At 41.4% G+C, this 25375-nt stretch overlaps 1 protein-coding gene across 3 annotated transcripts in view; it reads left to right on the top strand.

Moving 5' to 3' along the window:
- The window catches only part of MIA3 (MIA SH3 domain ER export factor 3), a 37709-nt gene that overhangs the window by 1374 nt on the left and 10960 nt on the right, over positions 1 to 25375 (top strand). For 2 of the 3 annotated variants that reach the window (XM_024219263.2, XM_024219262.2), the window contains exons 2-13: positions 501 to 634; positions 7231 to 7320; positions 8326 to 11290; positions 12316 to 12606; positions 15191 to 15324; positions 17857 to 17988; positions 19284 to 19305; positions 20644 to 20732; positions 20976 to 21053; positions 21140 to 21250; positions 22474 to 22545; positions 24880 to 24984. In XM_024219263.2, coding sequence (XP_024075031.1) covers positions 501 to 634; positions 7231 to 7320; positions 8326 to 11290; positions 12316 to 12606; positions 15191 to 15324; positions 17857 to 17988; positions 19284 to 19305; positions 20644 to 20732; positions 20976 to 21053; positions 21140 to 21250; positions 22474 to 22545; positions 24880 to 24984 — 4223 coding nt within the window. Of the gene's footprint in view, positions 1 to 500; positions 635 to 7230; positions 7321 to 8325; positions 11291 to 12315; positions 12607 to 15190; positions 15325 to 16197; positions 16373 to 17856; positions 17989 to 19283; positions 19306 to 20643; positions 20733 to 20975; positions 21054 to 21139; positions 21251 to 22473; positions 22546 to 24879; positions 24985 to 25375 lie in introns of those variants that run through there. The other variant, XM_024219264.2, reaches the window with a different exon arrangement.

Below are 25375 nucleotides of genomic sequence, written 5' to 3'. Positions count from 1 at the left end.
CCTAAAGACTTACCTTGATGAACTTGCATTTCATAAATTGATGATCTCGACCAGTTTTTTTAGCTTCCCCAGCTCTCTTCCTCCTGCAAAAACCCTCTTCAAAAACAAAACAAACCTCCACCCTCTACAGGTATAATTTCCGAACTGAATAACATGAAAGCTGATTAGTCATGAAGCACGTGGCATCTTTGGATCCATCTAATTTAAAATTATTATTAATAATAATACCTCTTTCTTATTGTGCTTTTAACATTTTCAAAAGTTCTTTATAAAGGTTGTAACTTTTAACATCACATCATGAAACAATCTTAATATTACCATATAAGTTTTTGTCCCTTAAATCAGTCATATATTCTTATCCCTTGACCAGATGCCCATAAATATATTAGCCATATTCTGCATACAACAAGGCCTTCTTTCCTGCTAATTAATACAGATACTGCTCAGGGAACTGTGCTTTATTTAAAATGCTATATTTTGTTTTTGTTTTCTTTGTACAGTGTTGATGTATCGAGGGAAAGCAAAGCAGGATTTTAAAGGTCCAGACTGTCGCTTTATAAATTTGAAAGAAGGAGAAGCAGTGTATGTGTATTACAAATTAATAGGAAAATCAACTGAGCTTTGGGCTGGAAGTGTAAGTACTGCAAAACACTTATTTTATTTCAGTTGTATTGGCCATTTTAGCACTGTACATTTCAATCATCTTTATTTCTTTTGCTCCTTTTCAAAAATCTGAAAACACTTCACTTTTTTACATAGAAGAGATAGTGTAACAGATGTAATTTTCACTTGAGACAAGATTTTAACACACACTTTTATTTTTAAGGGATGCTATTGGGTCATATTTGGATCATACATTAGGTTTTGTAAGAATTAACTTTTCATATATTAAATAAAGCAAGAGAAATATTTGTCCATTTTTTAAAAATTCCCCTGCAGTTTTTGCGGACTGAACATTGTGCTAGTACACGAGAACCTGAAAGTGACTAGAAACTAAGGTCCCAGTCCTGCAAAGCATCTGTTTAACTTTGCACGCTGTGTGTGGTCTCATTGGCTTTAGTGACAGAACACACACTGCATAAACTTAAGCAAGTGAATAAATCTTTGCAGGACGGTGGCCTATGGCTTTTTATGTACTCATCATCCTATCGTTCAATTGACTAGGTATTGTTATTGTCCAAATTAAGTAAAGAAAAAAAAAAGGCATAAAGAGTGAAAAGTAAATTGAACTTTGAAAATTATTTCAGTTTTAATAAGGAAGTGTTTGTAAAACTTAGGGTCCTCCCTGGGACTACTCACGATAGTAATTTTTTCATAATCAGACTGTAACAGACCTTTAGACAAGGCTGTCGTTTTGTTTTATTCTGTTTAAAGATGATAGGTCACTTGAGTAGGAAAAGAAGACCCCTTCAGCAAACCCTCTCAGACCCTGATTCTGAAGTCATTACATGGCAAACTCCTGTTGACTTCAGTGGGAAGTAGTTTTGCTTACACGAGATCTGCGGAATGGGGGCACTCACAGGGAAGAGGAAAGAAGATTATTAAAAAATACAAAAAGTCTAACCTTGCAAGGTGCTGATCAGCCTCAGATTTCACTAGTATCTCTGGCAGTTAATGATGCTTAGCATCGTGCAGGGTCATGCCCTTAAATTCTTTATTCCTGTCTTTCCCCTGCTCTTCTTCATGCCTTTACTGTTTTGCTCCCAAAGATGAATGCTGCTGTTGACAACTAAGTCCTTGTGCCTCAGTGAGCTGGATTGGACTTCACAAAGCCATGCCTGCTCTTATTGTGTGACTACTGGCTTCATGCTCTGGCAGGTGGTGTTGCTTAGGGTGGGGACAGGCAGCCTCATAGTAATAGTAGGATCCAATTAAAATAGCATAGAAGAAAGTGGAAAGCTGTGCCATGTGGTGAAAGAAGCAGAATTTATAATTATATCATGCTGGCAATTCCCTTCTGACACGTACTGTGCCATAAATAACCTGGATAATTAGATGGCACCAGTTTCCAGGGCTGCCAGCTCTCCACAAACACAAAAAGCTAACACATGGGCCCAATCCTGCAGCTCCTACTCACAAGCTAGCAAGGGCTGCAAGATCAGGCCCACAGATTATTCAACAGACAAGAAATTGCAGAATCAACACTTTAACCATATTCATTAACAGAGCTAGCACCAGTATCTTAAAGGCACATTGTCAAGCTTAAGGTAATATATTTTAAACAACCCAAATCAAAAGTCCTAATTTGTGTTTAAAAAATAACACCTTACATTATTAGATTTGAAAGAATTTTAAAAATCCAATTTATTTTTCACTATTTAGGCGGCTTTCTGCATGTCTAGCCAACAATGGAAAAAGACTAATCAGTTTAATTTTTGTATTTTTAGTTTCTAGTCAGTTTCACTTTCAGCTTCTCCTGATAACACAATGCTGCAATAACTAGGTTGCAAACTTTTCAGAGGGATACTTATTTATATATGTTTTTAAAATGTCAATTAATGTATGTAAATAGAACCTTTTCTGTTCATATTAGGGCTTTGTAAATGTGCCTTTAAAAACAACTACTAAATTTTGGGACAAATTTGATTTCAGTGCCCTTTTATGTAGGGATAAGAGGGAGTTATAAAACCAAGAAGTAACTACAGGGATACTGTACTTATTTATCATACAAGGAGTTAAGCTGATTATATTGCAACCTGCATAAACAGTTTATCATCTGAAATGTATTACTACACATTTCCACCATAAACTTTAATTTTATTGGCTCTTAAATATGGGGAATTTGATTTGTTAGAAGAATTTATAGCTATTTCTAACCCACTTATAGTTATTCTGTCCTTGCTTTGGGCCACCAGATGAAACTGTATTTAAGGATCAGAATTACTAAAGAACTGGGCTCGTTCCAAAACAAAATTTATACATATAGTCTCCATCCTGCAAGTGACTGTGCCCAAGTGGAGTCATTTGTAAGATCAGGGCCATAATAAATATGGGTGACTTGAAGGACCATGATCAGATGAGCAAGGGTTAATGCAGGTTGGAAAATCTAAAGCAGTTTTTCACTGCTTTACATGCTCCTTTACTTGCCTATTAATTCATCCCTCTATTCAAGCTGTTGTTGATGATTGCAAAAATCCTTCAAGCTGTTGCAAGAATAGCATCTTAGTCTTGAGTTCATTCTTGGATGCCCTCTGTACGCGGATTTCTCATTGAAGTCAAGGGGAATTCTGCATGCGGAGGGTTTGCAGGATCTACTCTGTTGTTAGTACAATGGAAGATGCTCAGAGTGTTAAAGAATAATTCTGTTTTTAATTCCATTGAAACATCAGTTCAGAGAAAATATTGCTGCCAGGTTTTCCTCAAAGCACGAAGAGTTGATGGCCATGTCATACTTCATATGTCATACTTTTTTAACTCTATATATTACTGTCTCTGTAAGGTATCCTCTACCACTCCCCCTGCCCCATGAACAGTCCATATCACCAAAATAAAAAACACCCCACATTTATAATCATGCCCACATTTTTATCAGAATCTCTGATATCCCAAATCTCTGAGCAGCTTCAAACAGCTGCCACTTTTTAAAGTAACAGTTTTTCAGTTTTAGACTTCTGATTTCTACCCCACAAAAATATATATTACCGTATATACTCGTTCATAAGCCGAATTTTTTTTAGTAAAAAAGGGAAGCACCGAGAAGGGGGTCGGCTTATGAACGGGTATAGAGAGGGAGAGGTGGGACACAGCCCCTCCCCCAACAGAGGGAGCAAGGAGAGGCAGCACAGCCAGCAAAGCCAGAAGGGAAGAGGCGGGGCCAGAGTCTCTCTGCTTTTGGCCATACTGCTCTCCCCCCAGCCTCCGAAGCAGCTGCAGCTCCGGGGCTGGTAGGCTGTAGCCGTGCCGCTCGGCCCCACCCCCCAGAGCAGGCTGTTGCCATGCCGCCCGGCCCGCCAGAGCACGCTGCAGCTGTGCCGCCCAGCCCAGCCCGCTGGACCATGCTGCGGCCATGCCGCCTGGTCTGGCCCACCGGAGCAGGCTGCGGCCACGCTGCCCCGCCTGCTGGAGCAGCTCCAGCCAGGCCAGAGACTGCCTCCTCTGGCCCTCCCCAGATAAGATGGGAAGGGATGGGATGGGGAGAGTGTGGGGGTCCCGGGCTAGGGGTGGGGTCATGTGGGGGGTAGTCACAGGGGTTACTCCCCTGACTCCCAGCTTCTCCCCCCAAAAAAATTTCCCCACCAGTTGCTGTTCTGGCCCGTCAGGGTAAGGAGCTGGCTCACCGGAACACTTTGTTTACTTAGGTTTACCTCCCTGCCTGCGGACGCTTGAGGTAAACAAACCATCTCGGCCCACCAGCTGCTTATCCTGATGGCCCGGGAGCCAACGTTTGCTGACCCCTGAATTATAGGGTTGGCTTATGAAAGGGTTGCAAAAATTTTCCATTTTTACTTATCCATCTTGGGGGGGGGGTCGGCTTATAAACGAACCGGCTTATGATCGAGTATATACGGTACTCTGTGGTGCAGGATGGAACATTATTCAGTCCTGCACCAGATAAATGCTTCCTTCTGTTTCCTTGCCTCACACCAAAAAAAGGACTTGGCTTGTGGCCACCTTTCTCTGGACTCATGGTTGTGGATGGAGTTACTTTAAAAACAAAGTGTGTGAGAGAGAATTGATTTCTAGAAGATCCACATGGAGTTCAGGAATTGCTCTTAACATTTGATTCTGATCTTTCTGAATGATATACAAAGGCTACACAAAAAGGTAGCGCAATCTAACTGTCTCTTTGCACCAACTCTCCTGCTGTATTGGATCCTTGTAAGTGAGAATATTCCTGATGATGTTTGTGCTTTTGTGGATTTTATTTTTAAATAATAGCTGAACCTTGTAACTCAAACATAGCAGGAGAATATTTCCTCTTTCTGGCTTCTATCATTGTGGTATTCAGCAGGTGGTGTGAAGCGATTGCTTTCTGTGGTATAAAGAGGTCAGTATCATTTTGTGAATCAGCTACTGGAGGTTGCTGTCATAGGGAGACACTACAAGCACAATTACCTCAGACACATACAGACTTCAGAGACTGCCAGTTCTTTAATTCTAGATGCAAGTGTGTTTAAACCCATGTCTCATTTGCAGATCAGTTCAGCTGCCAATTAATTGGGAGCATCTCCCAGATAGGCTGCAGGATGCATTTTTTCCCCTCCATTCTCTGCCGTGACATTCTATTTTCCTTTCAAGCCTCAATCACTACTGAATAGAATAAAGAATATTTTTCTTTGCATGCATGGCAATATATAGGAGTAAGTTTTTCTGTCATAGGCCATGTTAAATTGCAAACTGGGTCATGGCAAGGGACTTGTATGCTTGGAAGCTTGGATTATAATAAAGTAGTGTGAAATTGTGATGCCTAATTGTTGTCATTAAGATTAGTCTATAAGGAAGCTACTTTGAGGCTTCGGCTTTTGCACTTGAAAGAGTCTTTGAAAAATGGAATATTAACTGGTGAAGAAAAAGATAGTATTATTCTATGGGAATAAAGGGGAAGGGATTTAGAACTAGCTTTTCTAGGCTAATTGCTTGGCTTGTTCCTATCGCAAATATAATACACAGGATTTTTTTAAATATAGTAGCAGTTACTTCTCCCTGTAGCGTATACAAAAAAATGATATCAATTCTGTAAACATTACTGTTATGTAACTAGTTTCCACAGCTATTTAATTTAGGATTTGAATGGTAAATATTTACCAAAGGAAACTCCATATCCCTTCAGAATTTTATTCATTTATGTGTGTATTACTATATCTATGTATTACACACCTAGACCAAGTTCTAATTATTATGTGCACTGTGGCAAATCCAGAGAGCTTCACTGAACTGTTGGAAACTACTCTGGATTTATAAACCAGTGTAATTGATATCAGAATGTGTCCCATCTAATTATTTTGATAGAGTGAACTATGTTCTTTTTTTATTTTGATCCTTAATTGAACGATCTTCACTCAGACTCTCCAAGAATATTGGCAATTGCCTTCTTGCTCCTACAATAAAAACATCAAGATATCAAGGAAATGAGCAGTGTTTTATTCTTGAGCATATTTTGGCTTTCTAGGGACTCTGTACTCTTAATAGGGTGTCTGCCAGTTTCTCATTGCTTTGGCTATCTAATCTTTGAAGCAATACTGTGCTATTCATATTGGCTTCCTGACAGCAGTTATCAGAGCTCCCAAGTGAGAGCATTATTCTGTGGATCTTTAACTAGTGAGTGATAAGAGAGCTTTTGTCTCCTACTGTTTGCATTTGATCACCACATCACCTTATTCTTTACTGACCACCTGCAGCTATTGCTCACCTGGAAACAGTAGCTACTGAAGAACAAGTGTGTTTGCAAAGAGGGTCACATTTTACACACTGATACTAAGGTAGATAATATTAGTGTGATAAAGGGCTACTGTTCAGCAATTTACAATAACTCAGGTGCAATTTTGTGTTTTCTAAAAGCTGGCTTTAAGAAATCTTTTCAAAATGTGAGGGGAGAAGTATAAAGTTATGGAGGAGGTTGGTTATCTGCTTTAAAAATGTGACATTTTTGCAAGCCTTATCACAAAAAGATATTTTTGCTAATTGTGCACAAGAAAGGGGTCGGAGCATTTGTGAAGTCAGTGAGTGTGTGCTATGAGCCATGACTCCTGGGTTTCATTCCAAACTCTTCCCATAACTTGCTATGTGGCCCTATGCCTTAGTTGGCCCTGTCTTTGAAAGGGGAGTAGAAATACTTCCCTACTTCATAAAGGTGTTGTGAGGCTTAATTAATGTTTAGAACAGGGATCGGCAACCTTTGGCACACGGCTCGCCAGGGTAAGCTTCCCGCAGCCCCCATTGGCCTGGAGCAGCGAACCGTGGCCAGTGGGAGCCGCGATCGGCCGAACCTGCGGATACGGCAGGTGGCCTGGCCCACCAGGGGGCTTACCCTGGTGAGCCGCGTGCCAAAGGTTGCCGATCCCTGGTTTAGAATCTCAAATTAAACATTCAAGTGTAATGTATTACTGTTCCGTTTCTCCAATTTATTGTGGTAACAACCTGTATGTCTAGAAATATTTAGATTTAATATCTAACTTGATGTATTCTTAACTACTAATTGTAATTTTTAAAGTCACTTTTTTTCTAATGTGGCTTTACAAGCTTCTTTACATTGAAACTTTTCTTTTTGTTTTGTTGTTTTTTTTCTGGCAGGTTGGCAGTGAATTTGGATATTTTCCAAAGGATTTACTTGAAATAAATTATATTTATAATACTAGTGATGAGCTAGAACTACCAACAGATGTAAGTTTTGATTGTGACTTTTTTGACTGGCTTTATTACACTTAGGGCTCATTCCTGAACTGTGAGTGAAATCAGTGAGAGAGAGAGAACTGGGACCTCAATAACCCTAGGAGGAAAAAACTGTAATTACTTTTCAGTCAGTGAACTAATATTGTGTGTATATATGTCTATATCCACCATAATTTGAACACTGGACTTGTCTTAAATGAACATTCTTTCTTCTGACAAAAAGTGACTAAATAACTATACATAGAATGGTCTCAAAATCCCCGAAGAAATGTTACTGGCTGGGTTGTATGGAGGCTGTTTCATACAAACTGAATGAATAGGTTTGTTTCCCAGAACTTCTGGAACTTAGAGAAAAACTTTGAAACTGTGTAAGCCTCTTTGTTTGCTTAACTCTATTAGCATATAGGTTATCCGTCTGATTCGGCAACTCTTATTCACATGGGTAACGCCATTGTAATTACTGGAAATACATATGTGAGTAAGGAATACTTGAGTAAGGAATACTGGAAATACATATGTGAGTAAGGTTGCAGGATCAGACTGAATTTTGGCCCATGTGTATCGTGTAAGTACAAACCTTTAGTTTGTATCACTATTTATTTATGGTGGCACCCGCTATATGCTAACCACTTGATAAAGAAGAACTTGTCCTTGCCATTTTACTGACAGTAGCTCCAATTTCAAAGATGCACATGATAGATTATTTAAAATATACCCAACTCTGCCATCGACTCCCTATCTGTTCATGACTTCTTAGGATTTAGCCCACTGCTTGGAATCCTAAGGTCCTTACTTGGTTTTTCTACTCAGTCCTTACTCAAGAAAACTCCCATTGAGTCAATGGAAGTTTTGATTACAGACTTCCAGATTTAGTCCCCAGTTAATGGAAAAGTGTAGACATGTGTAATGGTAAAGAAAATTGTTTGAACCTTTTACATCAGTGTAATAGAAAAAACTCTCTGACAACTGACAATGCTTTTTTCCCCTTTGCTCCAGGAAACTGATTTTGTTTGTTTTGATGGAGGAAAAGATGATTTTGATAACTATAATGTGGATGAGCTTTTAAAATCTTCGGAAGAAACTGTGGTGAACAGGGGCAAAGCTGAATTGAATGCTCCAGGGACAGAAGTTGTTGAAGAAACCAAAGAGGAGGAGGAGACAGAAGGGTCCAATACTGTAAAGCCCCTTGATGTTTCTGAGACTGATGTTCTTGAGCCAGGTCCAGAAGAAAACAAGAAAGTCTTCACCAAAACAGAAGAAAAAGGCAGTTTTCTTTCTGAAAATACTGAGAATGTACAGGGACTCTTCAAATCTGAGAGGGATGACCTCAACATATATAGCCATGAAAAAAAGTCTCAGGGAGACCAAATTGCACATCCTCACTCAGAAGGAATGCTACAAGAAAAATTAAAAGTGCTAGAAAGTGAAAATGCCAAAAATTCTAATAATCCTCAGGGTACAGCCAAAGAATCAGATAAGGAGAGTGAAGAGATTGATGCCTATACACTTTTAAACAGAGAACTATCTATGGACTTGAAAACAAAATTTGGCTCAACTGCAGATGCCCTTGTGTCTGATGATGAGATGACTAGCCTTGTGACATCACTGGAGGATGATTTTAATGAAGATTTGAATACTGATTCTCATGACACAGAGTTGCTAGAAGATCTTAAGGAACAATCTGAAGAAATTCCTTTGCTGTCCTTTACAAAAGAAGAAACTCCAGTGGACTCAGAAGCTGGTAAATATGCTGACCATGAGTCAGAAAAGAATAAACCCTATGAAACCATTGAGGTTGCTGCAGAGTTAATTACCCAAAGAAATAATGAGAAAAAAGACTATCCGGGTTTATTAACAACTGTAGAGGACACTATCTTTCCAACTCGCAGAGGGGGTGCAAGAATAAATGATGATACAGATGTGGGCAAGTCTGATTCAATGGAAGAAAAAGAGGAAGAGGATGAGGTGATCCCAGTTAGTAAGGAGGATAAAACAGCAGCAACAGTTCAGCTTGAAGATCTAACAGAAGAAGACCTTCTCAAAAAGGAAAAACATGTTGTAGATGGCCAAGATCCAAAGGAAAAAACAAACAAAACTAAACAGTATGAGGAAGAGTTCATGGATGATAAGACAGAATCATTTACTGAAGAACTGCACAGCACATCTGTGCATGATCCTAGCGCTATTCTTAGCCTGGAGTCTAAACTATCCATTGAAGAAAAGCAAGAAGCTTTAAAACCACCTGTAGGCAACATCAAAGATGATCCAGAAGGAATTACTCTTCATAAAATATTGAAAGATAAAGAAAAGGCAGAGGAGGAGATTTTGGAGGACAGCTTAGAAAATGATACAAAACCCAAAACATTATGGAAGAAAATAAAGGGAAAAAAAGCATCTGGGGACCAGCAATCCATCAATTTTCTACCAGAACCACTGGAGGAGCAAAAAAGTGCATCCCAAAGTGACCTGGGGGATATTGACCTCTTAGAAGGCAAAAGAGAGCATGAAACATCTGCTACAGAGAAACAAGATATTCAACAAAATGGAGAGGATTTTGAACAAACAAGGGTGCCTGAGCATGAGAATCAAACAAATGTTGCTATTAAGGAAGAAACTGAAATACTAAGGGGAAAAAAGGAAGAAGACCTGAACAATCAGCATACAAGTAAAGCAGCTGTTGAGCAATCTAAGCAACAAGAAAACAAGACCAGGTATTCAGAGGAAGATGCAGAACAAGAGTTTTCCAGAAACACAGGCAAGAAGACATTAGAAAAAAGTATTGGTGAAATAGCAACTGAAGAAATATCCACAGACACTACACAGGATGTTGAGATAGAGAGGGTGACCCAACAAGACACTGCTTATAGTGGGGATGAAAATAAAGACAAAGCTCTTGGAACCGATATAGTTGGAGAAAAAACAGTAAAACCAGAATTTCAGTCTGAAGAGTTGGAAGCTGAAGAAGATGATGACCTCCTAAGTCAAGCAGAGGAAGAACTATTAGAAGATGACAATGCTGCGAGTGCAAAATTATCAAAAGAGAGGCTTGCAAATAGACAGGGTAATAAATTAGATGGAGAAAGTACAAACCCAGAATTGGAAATACCAGATGGAGCTATTTCAGGAACTGCTAATCCTGTTTATGAAATCGATGAATCAGGAGAGGAAGCAAACACAACATTTAAGCATGCCAGAAAGAACAGCATGCAAGATTTGAGTGAGACCAAGAATGAAGAGGAGGATATACAATTCAGTGGAGCTAAACTGAATGAGATGGAAGAAGACGAGGAGTCTCCAGAAACAGAAGAAAGATTAGTAGCACCTGAAGTGGAAGAAGAGGATGAAAGGACTTTGCCAAATGACAAGTCCCTTGAAACAGTGGACAGCAAAAATGACTTTAATCAAACGGAAGATCCTCTCCTAGAGGATCTTGTGCAGAAAGACCTGAAAGATATTCAGAACGTAATAGAGCAGACAGGACCTGCTGATACTTCTGTAACCACAAATGAAGCTGTGGAGCCAGGATACAGAGAGGCTGTGAAGCAGCTCACTATAATAAAAGAATTTCTTGATGAAAAGCGAGTGGCACGTTTACAAAAGTATCTTGGGCCCCAGCACATTGTCACGGTAGAAGCCATGTTTCACAACATGAAGTTGAAGCTGGATCTTGCTCAAAAGGGTAATCATGATTATGAGGATATTGAACAAGCTTTGGACCAGATCCTTACATTTTCAGAATCTAGGATAATGGAAATTGTGGAACATGTTTTAGATGCAAGGCAAGCAGAAAATAAAGAAGAGGTGGTGAAAGAAATAGATTTGTGGGATGAAGAAGCTGCACTGATGGATGATGTTCAGGAATTAATATATTCATTAAGGCACAAATACTCATCTGTTAGTGAGAGTGAACCTCTTGTGTCCATTCCAGAACATGAGAAGGATTATAGCATGCATGATACAGGTAGGATCTTACATTTGACAATTGCTCAGGGGAAGTTGAGGGTTCTTTTTGCTTGCCTATGGAGGAAAAAAAACCCTAAAACAAACATATAACCCTACTCCGGGTAGAGTTTTTATAGCATAATTGGGTGGGGTGGGGCGGGGGGAGGAAAGAAACCCAGACTACATTTGGGACTTCACTATTGCTAATCAATTTTTATGTGGAAGGGCTCAGATACTGTGCTGATGGTTGGCCATATAAACCCTGAGAGAGAGATGACGGCTATTGATCCTCAACCATCTGCTTCATTCTGATGAACAGGCCTCCTGCATATGAGATTGAAGTGATTGGATGTGTCAGGAAAGACCCATCCACACAGGGCCTAATTTAAAAAAAAAAAATTACAGGCATGCAGTGAATTTTTAGAAATATGTAGTAGGTGCTGAACTTCCACAGCAGCTGCCTATAACTAGTGTGCCTTTATCTGATATGTGCAATGATTTTATATTAAACTTAGGCACTGAAAAAATATCTAGATAAGAATCCCATCACCACAATATCATCAAAACACAGTGAATGAGTGGAGGAAATACTGAGCATGCCAACCTTGGCAAGGAAGATGAGCCATAGGCTTCATGAAGTCCACCAGAGATTTGCTGATGCCTGCCTGATTAGTCAGATAATAGTGATGGGGACAAAGATGAAGGGCAGTACAAAACCCTAGTATAAATAGGGCACTTTTAACAGAAGCAAATAGTTAGCCATTTATTTTCTGATACATTCTTGTTACTGAGATTCAGTAAAACTTCCATCTGGTCAGTGTTTTTACCTTGCATAATTTCCATGCAAATATTTAATTGGGTGTCACTGAAATTTGCCTAAAAATATGCTGGAACAAAAAAATAGCCATCTGGAAGAATATATTTACTGGAGGATATCAGTAAGGCTTTGTCAATCACAGTCTTTGAATAACTTTCACTCAATACAGCTGCCAGTGAGAAAGACAAGCCAACTATGCCACATCTATGCTTTTCTCTCTACTATAGATACTGTAAAAGAAACGGAATATGACAGCCATCTTGTGGGAAGCCCAAGTTCAGCTGAAGAAATTGGTCAGAAGTTCCCACAAGTTGAAGATGAGAGGCCAGTACAGCATACTGAAGAGGAGGAGGAGGCTCTTAAACTGAGGGAGCCTGAGCCAGATATGAATATTTTGGAAGAGGTGGGGCTCTTGGATAAAAAGGAAACCCAGGAAATCCTTGATACTGAGAAGGGATTGCCCCTGGCGGATATGTCCCTTGGGCCAATTCAAAGTAACAGAGAAGATTTGGCTGCAGGTAATTTTCTTGATGTTAAAATTTTTTTTAAAGAGGAGTATGGTTGAATTGACATTAATATGCTATGCCTTGCAAATCCTGCCTAAATCTTTCAATGATTCTGATAATTGCACAATTCAGCTCCTGTTGAAGTCAATGGAAAGAGTCTTCTGCTGTGTTTGTGCACTACAAAAATAGCACAAACGCATTTTCTAATATTAATACTCAGACTGGTGTGCCGAACCTGATGGACAATCTAACTTTCTATCTTAGGTACCTATATGGCTCCCATTACCATGTATTTGAGAGTACCTCCCAATCTTTAATGTATTTATCCTCACAACACCGGCGGGAGCTCGAGGGCCATATTAAAACGTCTGGAGGGCCGGATGTGACCCCTGGGCCATAGTTTGCCCACCCCTGCACTAGACCATCCTTTCTTCTCACTTTACTATTACACGTGATTGAGAGAAAGTGATTCACATTAATCTCCAGTTACCCAGTATAAAACTTCTATGATATATCAACACACTATAGGAATTTCAAATAGTCACAAGCTAACAAAAAAGAGGCAATGGGAACGATATGACTCAGAGGGTTGGTAGCTGGTTGTTTTAAAAAAAAATGTATACAGCGCTATAAAAAATCTACCCAGTCCTGCATACAATAAGATTTTCACATTAGGGAATGGAGCCTGTCCTTTTCTGAATTCAGCCCAGGCTCACAGGACCGTCCAATGACTGTTTGGCATATGTGAAATGTGGTGGCAACTATTCAATTCCCAGTGGACAAAATGTCCACATTCCCAAGCCTGTTGTTTGCAGTCTCAGTGGAGAGGCTAAGGCTTGAATAGGCCTGGAGCTGTCCTTTTACTCCTACAAGTGAGTCCAGGTTAGAACTGAGTCACAATGGCTGAGCACTGTAGAGTAAATTGCAATAGTACCATCTGTGCCTTTATCTTATTTGTGGCTAGACAGAGGACTTCAGTCTGCTGGGCCAGAAATTTCAGAGAACTATCCACAATGACTCAAGAGATCTGTTTCTTGAGTGGTAATGGCTAATTTAGACCCCATCACTTTGTATGTATTGTTGGGATTATATGTTTTCCAGTGTGCATTACTTTGCACTTATCAGTATTGAATTTCATCTGCCATTTTTTTGTTGCCCAGTCACCCCGTTCTGTGAAATCTCTTTGTAACTCTTTGCATTCCGCTTTGGTCTTAACTATGTTCAGTGATTTTTGTATCATCTGCAAATTTTGCTACCTCATGTTCACTCCCTTTTCCAGATCATTTCTGAATATGTTGAACAGCACAGTCCTAGTGCAGATTTCTGGGGAACCCCACTATTTACCTCTCTCCATTGTGAAATCTGACCATTTATTCCTACCCTTTGTTTCCTATCTTTTAACCAGTTACTGATGATCCATGAGAGGACCTTTCCTCTTATCTCATGACTGCTTATTTTGCTTAGGGCCTAATGATATATACGATGTAATGACAGTAAGAGTAAAAAAATCATGTTAGGTATTTTAGTTAAAGATCAGCCAGAGGTATGTTGGAGAGAAAAATGTAAAAATATAAATGCTTATGCTTTAGGGCATAAACTAACCTCTTATTTAAAGGGGTTAGGAAAAAACTGTGCTAATGGGCTGCTGATTCCATAGTTGTCTGCTATATGGGTTTCTTGCACCTTCCTCTGAAGCCTCTGGTACTGGACTAGATGTACCAGATTGCTAGTCTGAAAATTCCCATATTTCTATGAGATGGGTCAGAATTGTTAAGTTTGGATCCAGAGTGAAAGGTCCTAAAATTAAAGCAGATTCAGGCCAGACTCATCTAAATTTAGTATATTAACATTGCCTTCTAAGAACGCTAAATCCCTCGGAATCCTGCTTTTTCACCTACAGAAGTATCACCATTTTCTGAAAGAACTTAGCAGAGATTTCTCCTCCATGTAAAATTAAGTTAAAAATCATTTATTTGGCAATGGTGATCTCAGTCCTGCCTGAGATCACCAACCCTGAGCCTCTGTTTACACTACCCCCCCATCCACCCTCCCGGGATCGATGCACTCGGCTCGATTTAGCAGGTCTAGTGAAGACCCGCCAAATCAACTGCAGATCGCTATCCAGTCTACCAGTACTCTGCCATTCAACTTCTGCAGCGTTAATTTCTATCATCCGCTCTTTCCAATCTGACTTTGATATAAGACAATCACTCCAAAAAAATCAGCCCGAGTTTTTGGCTGACATAAAGCTGAATGTGAGTATATATGCATGATAGCCTAATTTTAAATCAGGAGTGGTCAAACATCACTTTCAAGTGCTATTAGTAGGAATTCCGGGTAATGGTGGAGAAAGAATTTGCACATGCATCTCTTGCCACAGCAACAATTCCATGGTGAAGCATTGTTAGATCAGAAGTCTATGAGCCAGGTACTTCTGAGGTACAATCCTTGGTCTCACAACCACATGAACACTAATTTTAGAAAACTTCCATATTGTAGACAGGGCCTAGGAATAAATACTAAGGTGTACTGTAGGCGGTACTGTAGGTTTACTTAAAATATTTCTGAAATTAACATTTTCCTCCTTTTAACTAAGGTATAGTTACTACTGCAGATGATACTGTGAAGATTGAAAGTCCTCACTTAGAAGCAGATCCTGCTGTACCGCATATAACTCTCAATGATGTGGCTGTTTTAGCTAAAGAAAATATGCGACCATTCACAGATATTGTAAGTACAGTATGGAATGTACTTTTTAAAATTTATTTAATTTTATGTTGGTTTTTTTTTAAAATTGAGCATTCATAGTTGGCCTACTGAGGCATCTCCAAAACAATTTTGTGAAACGTATGAAATATGTATAAAATGAAAATTGGGTTGGTTGCAAAGAAAGCTGTTTAGGGAGCGGGGGACTATAGACTGGCTTCAGAAAAACAGATACCTGCAGCATTAAAATGACCCAATCCAAATTGAAAATTGTTTATAAAGATGATTGTATTGTAGGAATACATGAAATTAAATTCGGTGCGAGAGTTCTGAGGGCTCGTATAAACAGAGAAGTTGCACCACTTTAGCTTGAATGGGTTTAGTTATGCCAACTACTTTTGGGTATGGTCTCACATCGCTTGAAAACTGTCTCTATTTAGCTTGGATTTGTATATCTACTGGCACAAGCTAAACTTGGCATGTGCCCCCACGCAAGTTGTACCGGGTAATTGAAATGATATAAAATCATCCCCCTTAGTGCTCGGTGCCCGCTGGGGGTAGCCGGGGATAGCGGGACAGGTCAGCCCGGTGGAAGAGCTGGCTGGGGCGCTCTCGCACCTGCGTAGGCTAGGCAGCGGGAGCGGACTGTGATTGCAGACACGCCCGGCAGCTCAGGACACGGAGCCGTCTCTCCTCCGGCAGGGGAGTTGCGGCCCCGGGCCCGGCTGCGCGCGGAGCACAAGGGATCGCGGCTCGCGCACGGCCCCGCTCCGCCCGGGGGGGGGAGGCGGCGTAGATTCGGAGCCGCTTCCGGGTTCCCGCGCCTCCCCTGCCGGCGCCGGGCGATGACGCGAGAGGCCGGCGCCGGGGTCACCGTGAGGTGACGTGTTATTGTAGGCGAGCGAAGGAGGCGAAGTTCGCTCAGCGCCGCCGACCCGCGGCCCCCCTCCCCATGGAGCTCGCGGCCCCCTCCAGCCCGCCCGGGGCAGCCGCCACCGCCGCGGGCCCCGCCGCGCTCCTGCTGGGGCCCCTGTCCCGCGGATACGCCGCCCTCACGGGCCGGCTGCTGCAGGTGGGAGCGGGGCGCGGGCTTGCGGGCAGCCGGGGAGGGGGGCGCCGGGGTGGGAGCTCCCGGCCTCCTGGCACCTCCCCTTCCCCGGGCGGCTCGCGTGGATTCCCCAGGGGGCGGGGGCCTGTCCCGCGCTGCGGGGGCCGCCGGGGTAGCGAGCGCCGTGAGCTTGGGCCGTAGTCACCGTTACGCCCGCCGGCCTGTTCCCCTCCCCCGTTCCCGTCATAACCCACTGGCGCGGCGGGGCAGCGAGCCGGCACGGAGTGGGGCTGGCCCCTCCTCGCGTGGAGGCGGTGGGTCCGTTGTCGCTGGGGGGTGGGAAGGAGAAGATGGCTGGTTATTGAGAGCTAGGCCTTGGGTGCGTTGGGGGAGCAAGAGAATCTTCGTTTCCTCAATGTTCAGTAACTTCCCAGCCAGGGAATAAATTCTCTTGCGATTACTTGTTCTTTCCATTTTACTGCGGTTTATGTTATCACCGTTGGCTACATATAGCCCATTATAATGCTGTCATGGATTTCCGCTTTCTGTTAGGTCACTCCCATTCTCCCAGAATTTCACAAATTACTTTTACCTAAAGCTTGCAGGTATGAGAAACAAAGTAGGAAAATCGGTAGAGGTTTTTGTCGCTGTAACATTAGATGGACTATTTTGGGATGTATTGTCTTTCGTTTGGGCTTGTGGGTTGGTGGTATGATTTTTTTGTACATAAGTGCATTGTATATTCAAAAAGACTGTTGAAACAAGACAGATCTCTGGGTGAGCTGGATCTTTGGCCTTTAACATTTAATTTTTCAAAGGTTATGGAAGATTGCATGTTTTAGATGTGTGGCTAAAAAGAGGACTCAGTGGCTAAATGTGTTAAAATAAAATTGTCTTATCCCACCTAACTTTTATATCAGGGATGGGAAGAGACCATTTGGCAAGGATGAAGCTAGGGGAGTGAGAAAATGTTCAGACTATCAAGCTTATATTTTCTTATGGGTTCAGTATTGTGCCAATGACAGGAAATGTAAAAAGGAATGACTTCATGTGCTGAAGAGCTAATTGATTAGTTATCTATAACTATAAATGTGATCCACTTGGCCTTGTTTTTAAAAAGAAGTTGGTGGCTTCTAGGGAGTGTTTGTTGGTTAAATTGTATAGAAGCCCCTAACTTCCAGGTTCTTCAGATATTCAAACATTTTTTTTCAAGTAGAAATGTGATCGGATTGCTTTCGTCTGTGTTGCCAAACCCAACCATCAAGCTTCTTCATGGCTCCACGGATGCTTCTTTAGGCTAATTACATTTCCTTGGCATGTTCTAGCACTGAGCTCTTTGCAGGCCATTTGAGACAGTTATGACTACCCTAGAAGGTTTTGGATAGTCCTCTCTGGTTTTATGACTAGAAGATGGAGTTTTCCTTCTTTTGCTCTTCCTGTGTATTTTATTAAAAGGTCTTTTTTTTTAAAAAAAAAATTGTTCATGGTTGTCAACCCTGTTGTTTTAGTTGGTTGCCACACTGCCTGAGGACATTCGGCCTGGGCCTGACTTCCATGGACTTCCTTGGGAGCCCATCATTATCACTGCCTTGGTGGGAATTGCTACTTTAGGTATACTGTTCTGGAGAACCTGCCTTTCAGTGAGTACACTTTAAGTTTATGAGCATACTGATGTTTAGTACTTTGTGATGTTGGGCCCTTATGGCTGAATACTTGTAATGATACGAGTATCAAAGCAATATTTTTCTTTCCTTTCCCATTTAGATCATTAACATTAATTTAATGTTTAACAGTTTCTTTTAAAACTGAAACCAATATTCTTTAATTTGTGGAGTGAGTCTATCAAACTATCACAGTGAAAATTTCAGTAACAGTCAATGTATAGTTCCAAGATTGCAGGGAGTTGTTATGGAAACCTTAGAATGTTGAGGAAGAGTAAAATTGCCTATGGAAATTGTGCCTCCTAAGTGCCTGATACAATCCCCAACCAACTACATAACAAGCATTTGACCACTCAGCTGACCATTTTCAGTTCCCTGGTAGGAGATCTAGTCTTCATTGCAGCTGCAGAGCCCCTCCATAACCCACTTCTTGCCCACTCCACACAGAATGTTTCACATTTCCCTTTTCCACAAACAAATGCCTGGGCAATGTATTTATCCCTGACCAGCCTTCAAATGTACTTTCTTTTCCAGTGTCATCCATTTGGGAATTAGTATTTAAAGTTAGATTGCTAAAGTTACAATTTATTTTGCAACCTTTAAATTAAATGAGAATAAACACTTAAAAATTCTATACATTTGGCTACGCCTCTTACTGTGTAAAGTAGAATAATATGGAAAACAAACATGTTTTGGGACAGCATTGATTTTTTTCATCACTCTAGCTTTGTTGCTTAATGCACTGATTCTGGATCTCATGCAAAGTCGTCTTAATTTATAAGGGCATAAGAAGGAGAGTTTTATGTCTGTTTTTTTTAGTAGTAGTTGCTTGGAAAATGGTAATTTCCATACAAATGTAGTTCATTTTAACTAGTTGATTACAGCTAGGTTTGTGTGCCCCTCCCCCCCCCCAACATCTGCAAATTCGGGATGATCATTTGATGTACAGTTGGTTAATTTTTTATTAATTTATTCTAATTTGGGTTATTTGTGCCCTCCTAATGGTTGAATAAACAGTCCTTTACCCAGGCTCTGAAATAGGGCATTAGCCTAGAAGCTTTTATTAGCTAAGCTTGTTTATTCAATGTTACTTGACACTTTAATTGACAGAGATAGATATGTAGATCTTTCAATATGCTAATTCAGGCCACATACACTTAAGGCTAACTATCTCCCTCTCACAGTTGTTTTCCCCCCTTTGGAGAGGGATTCATAGAAGCCTTTGAATAACTCTTTTTGTGACCAGTTCCTTTTATTCTTGTTTTCTCCTGTAGGTAAAGAGTAGAATGTATCAAGGTAAGATGCTTTATGCTTTTCAGTGTTCTTACTGTCGTTTAAACACTTTGAACACATGTTATGAGGGCTAAGTATTAGTCTTCTTTTCCTTTTCAAGAGAACACATAGCTAAGATCATTGTATATGCTAGGGGAAGCCAGCATGAGCCATGTGTGCTGTGCTGTGGCAGTGCTTATCTTTTAATATTAAGGTGCCGCATGGATTGGCTGCCTGGATTAAGATGAAACATTGGATACTAGAGCTTCTGATTGCTACAGCCCACACCTCCAAGTTAAGGATAAAGGGGGCAGCCACAAGCAACACTTCAAATACCAACCTCAGTAGGGCGGAGGTTGGCTGTCAAAACCCTATGTGTAGTGGGGAGGAGAGGGGCAGCAGTTGCACTGCAGTTTATGGGTTACTGGAGCAGTAACTGGTGCCCCATGCCATGGAGGGGTAGGATGCATAACTTCCTTGCAGAAATTGTCACGGAGGAAGCTGGAGGTTTTGAAAACTGGAAACGGGAGAATTGGCGCTTATGACACCTAGGGAGATGTGGGAGGCAATTTGGGACTTGGATAAGCATACTAGCTGGATGTTTCTGTGACAAAGGTTAACATCAAAATAATATTGACACTGAAACCTCAAGATGATAATTTTAGCAAACTATTTAGATGGAGGAGCAAGTTCACACCTCTCCAGGCTATTGCTTCATCAGAGAAATACTCCCTAGGAGAACTAAACACAGCTCCATCAAGCTCATCAGCACGGCTCACCAGTTTAGGATCTGCTCATGTTCTCAGTGTTTCCTTCACAGTCATGAGAGGTAGAAACCTTGGCCTAGATTCTCTGCTGCACAGATTTTACTTCTGGTGCAGTAGAGAGAGCCAGCTATCAGGGAGCCATTTGCAGCTCCCTGAGTCTCAGGGCAGATCTGTGCCCCCACCTCAACCCCCACATAAGCTAGAGCTGTCTGAGGTTGCAGTGGTTCCCAAGGAAACATGTGCTGTCTGGGCATAAGCAGAATGTGTCCCTCTCTGACCAGGCGTCCTGTGCTCTGTGAGGAAGGATGCACAGGAGCCAGGTACACCAGCTCTGCACCAACTGAAGTTTCCCCATGACAGGGGAATTCTTAACTCTGTGTCCAGTTGCTTTCCAACCCTTTTATGTAAATGAAAGCTTAAGTTCTATAGCACAGTTATGCAGGAAGGAGTGAGTGCTATGGAAAGGCAGCATGCACAAGACCCTGCTTTGTGATATAGTCCTCACTTGAAAACAGTCTACAAAGTGGTGCTAGCTGCTTTGAGTTTTCTCTCAGGACGTGGAGTACAGTTATTAGATTTATTCTTTTTCCCTTAGTGACTGAAAAGCAACTTGCTGAAAAGATTAAAAATCTCCTACAAGAAAAAACAGAAATTTTAGAGAAGATGTCAGAATATGACCAAAAGGTATTGCACTATTTGCCTACTTCATGCCTCTTAATTTTCTGTTATTGGTTTACTGTACAGTGAATAAACAGCTAATGTCTTAGCATTATTTCTGTAACCTACATGGCATATTGTCTTCTGTCATGTTTCTCTGTTTGGCATTTGGGACACAGTTTGCAAATAACATGCAGAAAACTTGTATTGTATTACTATTTTGTTGTTTGTACCTCCTGTGTTATAATCTTATTCTTTCTGTGCACCTAGATTAAGGAAGCCAAGGAATCTGTGAAGGTGGCCCAGAAACAGAACACTAGTCTCTCAGATGAAGCTGCAGGACTTAAGGTAAAGAGCAGCTCATGCTTTCTATGATGTGCCTGAAAATATACAAATACCGTTCTTTAGTTGGTTGGGAATTGTTTCTATTACAGGACGTTATCAAGGGGCTTGAAGAAACAAACCATCTCCTAGATGACAGATTGAGAAATCTGCACACAATGCTAGAAACAGAGAGACAGCAGAATGTGAAGAAAGAGGACAAAGTAAGATATCAATAATGGCTGGTGGTGCCCTAAAGGGGTTTAGCTCGGGGTCGCTGTGCCTGAATTGTCAAGGTGAGGAGGGCTGAGTGAACTAGTTCAGAAAAAGAACTGAGGTAAACCTTCTCCCAAAATTCAAAGTAGAGTTTTGTCTGACTTTTTATTCACATGATTCTGCACTTCCTTGTCTCAACCAAAAGTAGAAACACTGAAATCCAAAGAGAGAGATTGCTTTCTGGGATTTCCTGGCAATATTGGTTTCAGACTATGTTCCAATAGTTATCCTAACTGATCTGAAATTTCACCACCTCCCTAGGAACCTCAATTTTGTTCCGAGGATGAAGTTTTCTAAGGTCTCCCTTGCCCTTATCCAAGTCTTTTCATGTTGATCCTCCTAACACAAAGGATATGTCTCCATGCCTGGGGAGACAGACGTGCCCTAGCTCTGGTCTTGGGGTTGCCAGGGCTGGCATTACATGTGCTCGGGCCAAAGCCCGAGCCCCACCACCCGGGGCTTCAGGCTTGGCTTTGCCTCCCCACCCCCCGGGGCGATCGGGCTCAGGCTTCATTCCCCCTCTCCCCCAGCCCCCTGGGGGGTCATGTAGTAATTTTTGTTGTCAGAAGGGGGTTGCAGTGCAATGAAGTTTGAGAACCCCTGAACTAGCATATTCAAAGCAGCAGCCTGGATGTTGCAGCATAAGCTACCCACCTGAGTACGGACCGTAGGAGTATGGTGGGCATGTACTCAGCAGCTAGCCTGTTTCTCAATATCCACATCGCTATTTTTAGCGTGCTAGCTTGAGCAGAGCTAGTGTGTCCTGGGAGGCATGCCCCCAGTTGCAATGTAGACATACCCAACGATGACTAAACTCAGATTTCATTGAGTTTCAGTGTTACTTTTTCATTTGGTCAAAAGTTGTTGCTAGGTGGCAGCAGCAAACTGCACCTTTTACTTCAGGCTGGAGAAACTGATCCTGAAACTCTATTAGTCTAGAAAGCAAGGGGCGTAGCTTGGAACCCAAACTGATACTTTTTTTTAATTCCCCTGCCCCTGGTGTGGCAACGTCTTGTGCTCCAATTAGTCTGAGGGCTGGCTCTGAAAATCTAGTTTGGTTGGAGTTTCAGGTATGTTCAAATACCTCGAAAATATATTCTTTAATGGTAACTGAAATTAAATTTCAATTGTGAAGCTAAAATGGAGTCGCCTTTAATTCTTTCTTATGCAGATATTTGAAATGCAGAAGTCTTTGGAGAAACTCCAAGAAGTTATCATACTGCATTCTGCAGAGCTTTCGGAGGTAAAGCACTTTCTAGATCTTCCTTCAGAGTCATTCACAGAAGCTGGTTTTTGTACCAGCTATCTTCATGTATTAAGATTGTGACCTTAAGCACTCCTGTATTCACACCTTACCTAAATTCCCTCTAAGCTGCGCAGCTGCCTAATAAGCACCACACAGATGCTCAGGGTTGTGATGGGGAGAGATGCCCCTCCTCAAGCCCTGGACCTGCCACGACCGGGGAAGAGGCGCCTTTCCCTCCCAGCCCAGGTGCTACTGCTGGGGGAGAGAGCTGTGGGGGAATCCTCTCTCCCCACCATAGCCCCCAGGAGCCCCACTGCACCCTAAGCCCCTCATCCCCAGAGCCTGCCCCCCCCCCCGGAGCCATCCCCCCCCCACACCCCAATCCTCTGCCTCAGCCCTGAGCCTCTCATCCCAGAGCCCTCACCCCCAGCTGGAGCCCTCACCCCCCCTGCACCCCAGCCCTGAGCCCCCTCTCACAATCTGAACCCCTCTGCCCCCACCCCGCCAAAATAATTTTGTTACGTGCACCAATATGGAGATGATGTGTCGCACATCACCTCCATATTGGTGCACATATCAAAATTCATTCCCCGCATGGGTGGGAAAGATTAGAGGGAACACTGCATCTTACACATTGTTTTAATAATCTTTGTACAAAATATGCTTTCTGAAGTATCATTTTCAAATCTAGTAACTCACTGATGGTTAATGTTCTGGTGTGATGTATGTACACAGTGGTTATTAAGAGTTATGGATATATACTGGAATTATGATTAAAGTGTGTTTAAACCAGGCCAGTCAGGGAGAGATAGTAAACAAGTCAACCTCAGACAAAGAAATGTGTATTTGATATTCTGACCAGTCCAGTCTTCAGGTAAAGACAATGAAGGTCCATTTTTACATATTAAGTAAACATAGCTATTAAGCTAACAAGTGGGGAAGAAAGAGCATGGAGCTTCCTTTACCACCAGGCTCCATGTCATCTTTCTCACAGCTTGAATAAACTTTACTTTGAAGAGTAACCCTCAGAAGAATTCATTTCAAAGTTTTTTCTGGGGTATAAAGGTGGGGGTTGAACCGCAAGTGATAAACAATTAAATCAACTGATTTTATAATACAGTAATATTGTATACAAAGTGCATAGAGTGAGGTCTTTTCTAGATGCTAATGACACACTGGTGGGTGATAGAATTGTGAAATATATATATATTAACACTATATGAGGAAATATGGATACTTGATGTTTTAAAGACTGTGGCAAAACGGAGAAACAGGTTCCCTTTACTAGACCAGAGAGAAGGCAGCTATTTACCTGTCTTCTGTGTAAATTAAGCATAGTGGAAACAAAACAGTAGATGCCCCATTTACATGCAGGGGGATGGGAAGCCCACAGGAAGGGAAGAACTGCATGAGGTTACCATTCCTCTTCAAACAAAGTAATTGAACTTTAGAAGATAAGTAAGGAGAGAAGCCATCTTTGGCATCTATCACTAGACAGACATAAGGGAACACAGCTCTTGCAAGCTGAGAAAAAGGAGTCCTTGGAGGAGGCGGGTGTTTGACATCTCTGGGAACTAAATATAGGTGAGAAACTTGCTTAGGCAAAGATTGTACCTTGCTAGATTAAGCTTTAGACTTTTAGATGCATGTGTTCACTTTTGTTTTACTTGTAACCCTTTCTAACTTTATTCTTTTACATGGCATCACTTAAACTATGTTTTAATGCTAATAAATGTGTTTTATTCTTACTATAAACCAACTCAGTGCTGTGTTTAAATGGAAGGGTGTATTTATCCCAGTTAAGTGTGGTGTGGTGCTTTGTGTCTTTAGAGGAACGAACAAACAAACCTTTATTATTTCTCTGAACTATCCATGAAGTGACTGGACATTACAGAGCAGATGGTTTGGGGAAAATTCAGGATATTGAGTGTGTTGGTGTCACCTTGCTGGTTATTTAAAAAAAAAAAAAAAAAAAAAGGGTGGGTGGAAGCCAGAGTGGGACCGTAGACAGGCTCCTGGGGTCAGAGCTGCTGAACCAGGGCTGTCTACCACACGGACACTTCAAACTGAATGCTTGTAGTTTGGTTGTAAGCATCCCAGGTTGGGAACTACAACAGCAAAGCATTGTGAGGCACCCAGGGTTGCAGGGCAAGCACTGACACGACCCCTCACCAGTCTCGATTGCACCCCCAGACCGTCACAAATATCTGATAGCAAACCTTAACCTACCAGATTTTTTGGAGGGGGGGGGGTGGGTTGCTTTTAACATATTTTTTTATATTCTATAATCCGTAACATACAATTCTTAAATGACATGTTGAAATTTTTTAGGTTCAAATAGTCCTCAATGAAGCTAAACTAAGTGAAGAAAAGGTGAAGTCTGAGCTTCGTCATGTACAGGAAGAGAATGCTAGACTCAAAAAGAGAAAGGAGCAAGTAAGCATCACTAGTCTTTTGACATTACCTGTGTTTCTTCCTTGAATTCTGTAATATTTTACACTGTGCACTAGGTCTGTTGGAAAACTGAGTATTTTGTTAAAAAAAAAAAGTGTCCCACAACTATTTCTCCTGCAATTAATTATTGTTGTCAAATACTAGAATAAATAAACCTATGGGATTTTTAAGGAGGTTTCCACAGCACATGCAGATCTTAAACGGTTGCTTTTCAAGTATTTATACACTGATACACCAAGCCTTTCCACACTTTGTGGTCTTAGCACATTCCTTCCTATCATCCTAATACTAGTATCTTATGTTGATTGGATCATCCTGGTATGAGTCAGGAGGTGTGATAAAACTCAAGTCCACTATTTCAGAGTTAGCCCTG

This window comes from Terrapene carolina, unplaced genomic scaffold (genome assembly GCF_002925995.2).
Source record: "Terrapene carolina triunguis isolate 2854851 unplaced genomic scaffold, T_m_triunguis-2.0 Scaffold262, whole genome shotgun sequence".
NCBI classification, from domain to species: domain Eukaryota; kingdom Metazoa; phylum Chordata; order Testudines; family Emydidae; genus Terrapene; species Terrapene triunguis.
Note: the sequence above shows the minus strand (reverse complement) of the source record. Positions and strands in the feature narration are given on the sequence as shown.